Consider the following 9804-nt stretch of genomic DNA (forward strand, 5'->3'; position numbering starts at 1 on the left):
CCAGCCATCTCATCCTCTGGTGTTCCCTTCTCCTCCTGCTCCCAATCCCTCTCAGCATCAGTCTTTTCCAATGAGTCAACTCTTCGCATGAGGAGGCCAAAGTATTGGAGTTTCAGCTTGAGCATCAGTCCTTCCAAAGAGCACCCAGGACTGATCTCCTTTAGGATGGACTGGTTGGATCTCCTTGCAGTCCAAGGGACTCTCAAGAGTCTTCTCCAACACCACAGTTCAAAAGCATCAGTTCTTTGGCACTCAGCTTTCTTCACTGTCCAACTCTCACATCCATACATGACCACTGGAAAAACCATAGCCTTGACTAGATGGACCTTTGTTGGCAAAGTAATGTCTCTGCTTTTTAATATGCTATCTAGGTTGGTCATAACTTTCCTTCCAAGGAGTAAGCGTCTTTTAATTTCATGGCTGCAGTCACCATCTGCAGTGATTTTGGAGCCCCCCAAAATAAAGTCTGACACTGTTTCCACTGTTTCCCCATCTATTTCCCATGAAGTGATGGGACCAGATGCCATGATCTTCGTTTTCTGAATGTTGAGCTTTAAGCCAACTTTTTCACTCCTCTCTCACTTTCATCAAGAGGCTCTTTAGTTCTTCACTTTCTGCCATAAGGGTGGTGTCATCTGCATATCCGAGGCTATTGATATTTCTCCCAGCAATCTTGATTCCAGCTTGTGCTTCTTTCAGCCCAGTTTCTCATGATGTACTCTGCATATAAGTTAAATAAGCAGGGTGACAATATACAGCCTTGACGTACTCCTTTTCCTATTTGGAACCAGTCTGTTGTTCCATGTCCAGTTCTGTTGCTTCCTGACCCGCATATAGGTTTCTCAAGAGGCAGGTTAGGTGGTCTGGTATTTCCATCTCTTGAAGAATTTTCCACAGTTTATTGTGATCCACACAGTCAAAGGCTTTGGCATAGTCAATAAAGCCGAAGTAGATGTTTTTCTGGAACTCTCTGGCGTTTTCCATGATCCAGCGGATGTTGGCAATTTGATCTCTAGTTCCTCTGCCTTTTCTAAAACCAGCTTGAACATCTGGGAGTTCATGTTCACGTACTACTGAAGCCTGGCTTAGAGAATTTTGAGCATTACTTTACTAGCATGTGAGAAGAGTGCCATTGTGTGGTAGTTTGAGCATTCTTTGGCATTGCCTTTCTTTGGGATTGGAATGAAAACTGACCTTTTCCAGTCCTGTGGCCACTGCTGAGTTTTCCAAATTTACTGGCGTATTGAGTGCAGCACTTTCACAGAATCATCTTCCAGGATTTGAAAGAGCTCAACTGGAATTCCATCACCTCTACTAGCTTTGTTCGTAGTGATGCTTTCTAAGGCCCACTTGACTTCACATTCCAGGATGTCTGGCTCTAGATGAGTGATCACACCATCGTGATTATCTGGGTCGTGAAGATCTTTTTTGTACAGTTCTTCTGTGTATTCTTGCCACCTCTTCTTAATATCTTCTGCTTCTGTTAGGTCCATACCATTTCTGTCCTTTATCAAGCTTAGACTAAAGTTAAAAATGGTAGAGATACCAATTCACATCCACTTGCATGACTAAAAAGTGAATAGGTTGATGAGAATGTGTGTATTGCTGGGGAATGTAAAAAAGGTGGCTGCTCTGGAAATCATTTTGGCATTTTCTCAGAAAGTTTCTAAGTAGAACCGCCATATGGACCAGCAATCTACTTGTAGGAATATAACCAAAAGAACTGAAATAGCTGTTGAAACAAAACTTGTAAATGTTTATAAGCCTTATTCACAATAGCCAAAATGTAGAAACAACCAAAATGTCCATTTGTACAAACAAAATATGGTGTACCCATACAATAAATATTATTCCACTATACAAAGGAATGAAATGCTGATGCATACAACATGGATGAACACAGGCTAACTGAAAGAAGCCAGACAAAAAGTGACATAGTGTATGATTCCATCTATATGAACTATCCAGAATAGGGAAGTCCAGTGAGGCAGAAAGCAGATAAGTATGTGCCAGGGGATGGAGGGTAAGAGTAAATTAATGGGTATGGAATTTCTTATGGGGGTGATGAAAATGTTTGGAAAGTGGTTAACAGATGGTAGCCACACAACATCATGAATGTACACAATGCAATGGAATTATATACTTTAAAATGGTTAGTCTTACATGAATTTCACCTGTTTAAAAAATGTTTTGGTATCATCTCAGAATGTAGTATTGTTATTCTGAAGTTAGTGCCTAAAAAAAATTACCCAAGTTAATAACAGCTCTTAAACCTTCAATGTTAAAAGCATGTACTTTCTCATAAAGTGGGACAACAGAATTTGAATATTACCCAAATCAATTAATCCTCTTAATATTGTTTCCCTTTCCAAAATGGAATCTAAATTACATTTCCTTAGTATTACATTGAGCAAAATGTTAAAATTTTCAAATCTTTCAACTTTTTTTCTTTGCCTGGCTTGTGAGATTTTAGTTCCCTGACCAGGGTTAGAACCCAGGCCCTCAAGCAGTGAAAACCCAGAATCCTAACCATTGGACCACCAGCAAATCCCCATGTTTAAACGTGGGGATTTAAATTTTTTATTACATTTGGAAAACTAGTTGGCTCTTATTTTAGAGAAAAGATTTTCCCTATTCAGTTGTTATGTAGGTCTTAACAATAAACTAATAGTGCAATTCTGTCTTTCATTATATATGGGTTTTGGTTTTGCCTCAAACTAGTTTGTAGGGAATTTCTGCCTGCATTTCATAGCTGGAAAATATGAGATCTAAAGCTATCAGTTTCCCCCAGGGAGATTTCCCCACAGTAGCGTTCTTTGGACTTCTCTACCTGAGTTATATTCCTCAGAGATCCACCTTGAGCTGAAACTACATTTTGATGACTCAAAAAAGTCACCGATGAGTAAAATTCTTGAAAATTTGTAACAACTGATTTTAGTTTCTAGAATTTAAAGAACATCACATGATAGCCAGAAATGGTTTGTTCGCTAATGAATTATAAACTACCGGTTTTTATGTCTGAGTGGCAACTGTTTAAGAATTCATTTAACAGGAATAATGTATTCTACAGTGTTCTCAAGTATTATAGTTTGTAATCAATAATATAAAATTTCAAAACATTAATTCCTATAGTAAAAACAAGTTCTTGCTAGTACATTGTACTTTGCCAGTTTCATAGTACCATCTGATTCACCAGAATCACTCAACTTTCCATATTTAATTACATGTACTAAAAAACCCAAATGTAATAGAAAAATTCAATCACAGAGATGGCTTTAAATACTTAAAAATTTCTGAAGTAACACTTTATTCTAACCCACATACAAGGACATTTTGGTATGCTATTTATACAGTTTCCGTGAAAGTGAAGTTGCTCAGTCATGTCCGACTCTTTGCGACCCCATGGACTGTAGCTTACCAGGCTTCTCCGTCCATGGGATTTTCCAGGCAAGAGTACTGGAGTGGGGTGCCATTTCTTTCTCCAGGGGATCTTCCCCAGCCAGGGATTGAAACCGGGTCTCCCGCATTGTAGGCAGACGCTTTACTGTCTGAGTCACAGTTTTCTTAGTGTTCCCTAACTTTGGGCTTCCCAGGTGGCACAGTGGTAAAGAATCCACCTGCCAATGAAGGAGATGCAGGTTTGATCCCTGAGCCAGAAAAACACCCTGGAAAAGGAAATGGCAATCCAATCCAGTATTTGTGCCTGGAAAATTCCATGGACAGAGGAGCCTGCTGGGCTACTGTCCATGGGGGTCAGAGTGGGACACGACAGTGGCAGCACAACTTTGGACTAACTGTATGAACGTGGTTGTAGGCCAGAGGTTTGACCAGAGTATGTGGCACTTCAAAATACTACTCTATATTCTAATATTCTGAAATGCCCGTGTGATCATTGTCTAGTCAGCAAACACCAAATCTGAAGAATCAGGATGTGGATGTTTAACAAGTATGTAGAATTTTTGTGACCAGAGTTCAATATAGCTAGCTGTAGTGTTATTAATAATACAGGACTTATATGTTTTTCTCATGGGCATGAGGACGTCACATTACACTTTCTGTTTCTCAGCTTGTTTTCTCAGCTTACTGTCAAAGTCTGTCAATATGTTTGTTTGAAACGAAATCAAAACCAAATTTAAAACGGAAAAAAAAATTGCAGAAGAATCAGATTCTGGCTTCAATATAGTTTGTATCTGTAAACTGATGTTAAAATGCTTTTAAAATGCTATTTAGGAAGGCACAATTTGGTAGCTTCAATTTTTCATTTATAGCTTTTTCTAAACAAGATCCCAAAAAACTGCCACCTTAATTTTTTGCTTCTAGTACTTTTAAGCACTTCAAGGTTCAATATGAAGTGCAGGTAAAACCCTCTCATTTTCAAAATTAGTAAGAGTAAACAATACACTGGATAGTGAGCAGAATATGAAAATGCAGGCTACTTCATCGAAAGAGGAAAGTTCTTACAGGCTTAGAGATTAAAGAAGATGGAACAAAGGGCTTCATGACTGGAAACTCAGAGCTTTGGTTTAAGTGAGCTCTAGTTATCTAAGCTAGAAGTTAAATGCAGAAATACAAGACGACATGGTTATCCTGAACATGAGGCTGCAGCTAAAGCATTACAAATAAAGTATGGTGATAACTGAGTTAGAAAAGTTTAGTTACTAATCAGCTAGACTCTAATCAGTAAAACTATAATTTGTAATTTTCAAGAATTTGGCTTCATATTAAAAATTCTACAGTATATAAATTACATATACAATGTTTTCCTGTAACTCAAGCTATAATATTCAAGTCTATACGTTTATTTCAGAGATGCTCAAAAACCCCATTACTACTCTCCCTTTCTCCTATTTAGAAAAACCAACAATTTCAAAAATACTTGCAGCAGAGAAATACTCCGTGGTTCATCCACTATTTCAAGCCCATATCAGTAGGCAGTTTTTCAAAAGTAATGCATTGTGCTATTCTCCTAATACCTAATACGATAGGGTCAAATAACCTGTTGATTTATGAACATTTTCCATGGGCAAGAGTGTTACGGACAATAGGATCAAGTTGACAATGTTACTGTTCACTTTGAATACTAAATTGTGCTTACATCCTAAAAGTTAAGATGAGCTGCAGTAAGGATGGGACCATAAGTATGTCCATTTATGCCATACACTAAAAATTAAATCCTAAAAATAAGACAGTGAAAATACCTTATGTTAATTGAAAAATAAAAGATGAAAACCAATAGGAATTGGTAATGGTGTACTTTTTTGTTAAAGCTCTGAAGTTGTATGAAATTGCCATCCAAACTGAGGTAGAGACAGGCCCTAATGTTATTCCTTCCTTGTGTTAGAACTTAAGTCCTCTCACTTCCAACTTGTATGTGCTCTCCCCCTAATTATATATACATCATTTAATCTGAAGTGTGTTATGATAGAAAAATTACAAGATCATTCAGGTTTTTTTTTTCTTTACAAAATTCTTAATTAGCAAAAAAAAGTACTTATAAAATGTACACAGTGTTCTTCCTGCCAGCCATAAATATTTTTGTTTTTCCTCCAAGTGTAGAAAAAAAGGGTAGAGAAACTGTATTATGCAAACATTATGACAGTCATGTAATGAAGACACTAGAGCATAACTAACAGATAAGAATATTTTACCTTAGTGTCTAATTTTCCTCTTTGAAAGTTATGCATAAACTCTGATTCATATTAAATCTCCTACTAAAGCAGATTTAAATTCTATTAGACACAATCTATTTCCATTTTAAATCACATACAAGTGCTATGTGATCAGAGGGATGGGAAACACTAGGTAAGGCTTGGTGGGTAGTAACTTCTTCGTGACTAGGTAATGGAATCACCTGTTCAACCTCTAAAGCATTTAAGTCAATGAAAATATAATCCAGACAGCCATGAAAGCCACCAACGTAATTTGTGTAAGCAGGTTCACCACAAGCACTTTTCAGTTTGAAGAAATGGCTAAGAGACATGTTGCATCGTTCCTCTTCCCCATTGGAAGTCCAGTCTTCATGATCCTCTGCAATGCTGCCGTTGATGACAAAGTGATACATTCCTGTTGATGGGGTACTATTAAAGTCCCCACAAAATATAACTGGTATGCCAGGATACAGATCACAAGAGACATGCCTAATGTGAGCCAAGGCTACTGCCATTTGAATGAGACGAATGTACCCACCTAGGAACATAAAAAACACTAATGTTAACCTGTCTTTAAAAAAAATTAAAACCCCACAAATTATAGTATCTGGGTAACATTCAGGATATTTATTCGTATGTATGAGGAGGAACTGGAGGAAGATGGTTAAATGTAAATGTAAAATTTCAAGTTTCAAGATTAATGATATTGGGTAATTAATACACAACATGATGGCTATAGTTAATACTGTTGTATGGTATATTTGAAAGCTACTAAGGGAGTAAATCCCAGAAGTTCTCATCACAAGGAAAAAAAAACTTTTTGGTGGTGTTTATATGAGATTATGGATGTTAACTTATTGTGATAATCATTTTGCAATACATATGTCATTATGCCATATACCTTAAATTATACAGTACTGTGTTATAAACTATATTTTGACAAAGAAAAAATGTATTTGTGTAAAACAACTTTTACTAACTTTAAGTTACCATGTTCAAGCCACTTGTGAAAATCAACAAAACCTACCTTTGGGGTGCCAGTAGAGATGGGTGTTCGCAACACATATCTTCTTAGAAGAGTCCTTTGTAGACTGAAGAACAGAAACCTAAGATAAACAGAAAATGATGACTTCAGTTTCTATTTCCTGCTCTGAAAGAAAAAAATTTTTTTAAATCTAAGACTATATGATGAACTGACATTTTATTCCAAAACCTTCCCTGCTGATGAAGTATGATAGAAATTATGAAACTTAACTTTAAAATTTTGGAATATACATGAATGGGATTCAGCATAGTATTTTAATAACAACCCAACATATAGAGGTAGCATGAATACAGTTCAGATGGTAACACTAAGGTTGGAGATGGTGTTTTTAAGTGGTAAGTGTAGGCATAGGAGTCAGGCAGAAGTATCTTTGAATACCCACTGTACCATTTATAGCAGTGTGACCTGGAGAGTGACATTTCTTTTTCCTAAACCAGCTTCATCATGAGTGAAAAAGAAGCAATATCATCCACTTCAAAGAGAAAATTTAATTGTGTGAATTCAATTAAATGAGCTTACTCAGAGATGCATGATACACAGTAGGTGCTCAAAAAAAATTGAAGCTACTCTTCTTAATATGAACAAATCCAGTCACCTAAAGAATGGACAGAGTTTCAGAGTAACATCTATAAAACGGGAATAGCAGGATTACTATGAGCTAAAATTAAAAGCTAATATTTATGGCATCACGGACTCGATGGACGTGAGTCTGAGTGAACTCCGGGAGATGGTGATGGACAGGGAGGCCTGGCGTGCTGCGATTCATGGGGTCGCAAAGAGTCGGACACGACTGAGCGACTGAACTGAACTGAACTGATGGAGCACTTCGTAAAACATGCTGGAGACTTAAATTTGAAGTTCTTCAAAATGTGTCACCAGTGTTTGGTAAGTAATAAGAAAATATTAGCTACTAAATTTTCTTATTTAGCTAAATACACGAAATCGTAAGCACGTCTTTTTTCAAGGTAACCTGAAGCGTGCAGGGCGCATTTCAGGTACTCAGTATTTGCTCAATGAATGAATGAAGGCTAAATGACGTGCTTAAGATTCAAGAGCAAACACTTTTCAGTAGAGTCTGGTCTAGTTTCATCTCTACTATAAGCACCCCCACCCCTGGCACCCCTTCCAGAACGAGTATGTACAGAGACTGGCGATGTCACTTTACCTGAACGACAGAAGATCTCTGGAGCACCCTTTCTTGCGCTGATGGATACAAAGCTAGTTTCTCCAGCAGTTCTTTGTGAAGTGGGTCGGACTGCAGGGCTTCATGGAAAGCAATGTCATGCTGGCTAAGGAGGCTGAACTTGGACTTTCGGTAGAAAGTGGCCAGGCCTTCATGCTGCTTGATTCGAAACACGCCCTCCAGCCCAAAGGCCTCGAGGGCCGGCACCAAGCTGTCTGTAAACACGCAGCGGTCAACTTCCTGCAAACAGATGAGGTCGGCGTTGTAGCCCGTGAGCTCCTTTTGGATAAGGTTCTGGCGGTAGTCGAGTTCCAAAGCGTAAGGGGCACAGTATGGGTACAGGACCGTCCGCGAGAACTCAGTCTGGGCGTATGTGTCAGCCAGAATGTTGTAGGAGACTGTGCGGATGAGAGCGTCGTCCGTCACCTTCTTTGTGTAGAGATGCCGGTGGTCAAAGGTGCAGGTGCCGGGCCCCGCCTCCACTGGACACACACTTTCCAACTCCCGGCTTGGCCCGAAGCGCTGCCCATTGCCCGGAGTGCAATGAAGCTTGAGCCGTAGCCCGATGTCGGCATTTGACGGGGTGTAGACGCGCTCGTCTACACCCGTCTCGGTCCAACCAGGAGAGGGCGAAGAGGGAGACGATGACGAGGGGCCTCCGCCCTCAGGCTCCGCCGCTCTGGGTTTGGTTTCCTTGTACCAGCGAAAGAGTGAACCGGTGGGATCCCCAAATTCGACGCCGAGCTTGGGGCATACCGGGAAGCCGGCCATGATGTAGCGCGGCAACTGTAGCTCGGTGAAGGTGGGTGGGTTACGCTCCACCTTGTACTTGACATCACCAATCTGCAGCACCGCACCGTCCTGCCAGGCGTCCACATTGAGCACGTCTTCAGCTACTGCCTCCTCCCGGTAGTACAGCTTCACCACGGGCTCGCAGGCTGCAGCCGGCTCAGGCTCAGGCCCAGGCCCAGCACAGGCCACGCCACTGCTTGCGTTTGGCCGGTTCTTCCTGTTCTTCTTGGCGGCGGCTACTTTAGCGTGGCCTTTAAGGGCATTGGTAGCGATCCGGCTGAGAGCCCGACCAAGCGGCTCGCTCTGGTCGCGCTGCATGTTCTTGTGGCTGCCGTCGGCCAGCGCGAATGACAGGCTTAGCTTAGGCTCGGAAGGCACACAGCGCACCACAGCGCGCTCCATCGCGCCCACCGAGGTCTCAGACGCCGCCTCGGTCCGACTGCGCCGCTCCACCGCCGTGCGGACCCCACGAAGCGCGGCGCGGACACCTGGGAGCCTCCACATGAACCTGGTGGCCCAGCGGCTGAGGCTGAGCAACCGCCAAGTGTCAAGTAGACACAGGGAAATCGCAGCCGCCGGTTCCGGGATCCATTCAGCCCCTCAACTTCCGGCCGGCGAAGAGAAAGTGCACTGAGCTCTCGCCACGCACTTTCGCCAGGGCAGCTCACCTACTTCTTTTCTCCAAAGCTACGCTTTTTTCGAATCCATCTGGCTTAATTTTATCTTTAACTAGAGTCATAAATGTAGAGGTCCCAGAAGGAAATATTAGACTCCACGATTTTAACGAAAGTGCAGTTGGCGGGCAGAAGAGAAGGCGCGCTCAAACCGGAAGTGGTGGGGGTGATGTCCCGGGTTTCGCTTCCCCGAAGGAGATAGGCGTGGTCCCTGGGTTTTAACCGCTTGCCTTCTGGTGGTGCCTTGTGCTAGGGCGTAGGGAACTCCACGCAGATTGCCAACCTGTATTCAGGTGTGGAAAGTGTTGCTTACTTCTCAGCAGCATTCCCAACGTTGCTCATTTTCTTCTGAGGTGTGGTGGGTTCATCTCTGGCCGAGCCAGCGCCGACGCGCAAAGCAGAGATTTTGTGGTAGTAACTACGAACGATATATCGTGAAGTCGCTCAGTGGTGTCCGACTCT

General features: G+C 41.4%; 1 protein-coding gene across 1 annotated transcript; it reads right to left on the minus strand.

Moving 5' to 3' along the window:
- Positions 1-3274: 3274 nt before the first annotated feature.
- On the minus strand, positions 3275-9472 carry PDE12 (phosphodiesterase 12). Its single transcript, XM_069560619.1, has 3 exons — positions 7859-9472; positions 6676-6754; positions 3275-6186 (listed from the first exon to the last, which is right to left on the minus strand). The coding sequence occupies exons 1-3, from the start codon at positions 9170-9172 to the stop codon at positions 5744-5746; spliced, it is 1836 nt and encodes a 611-aa protein (XP_069416720.1). The 5' UTR covers positions 9173-9472; the 3' UTR covers positions 3275-5743.
- Positions 9473-9804: the final 332 nt, after the last annotated feature.

The sequence above is a fragment of the Ovis canadensis genome, chromosome 19 (assembly GCF_042477335.2).
Source record: "Ovis canadensis isolate MfBH-ARS-UI-01 breed Bighorn chromosome 19, ARS-UI_OviCan_v2, whole genome shotgun sequence".
In the NCBI taxonomy this organism is placed as follows: Eukaryota; Metazoa; Chordata; class Mammalia; order Artiodactyla; family Bovidae; genus Ovis; species Ovis canadensis.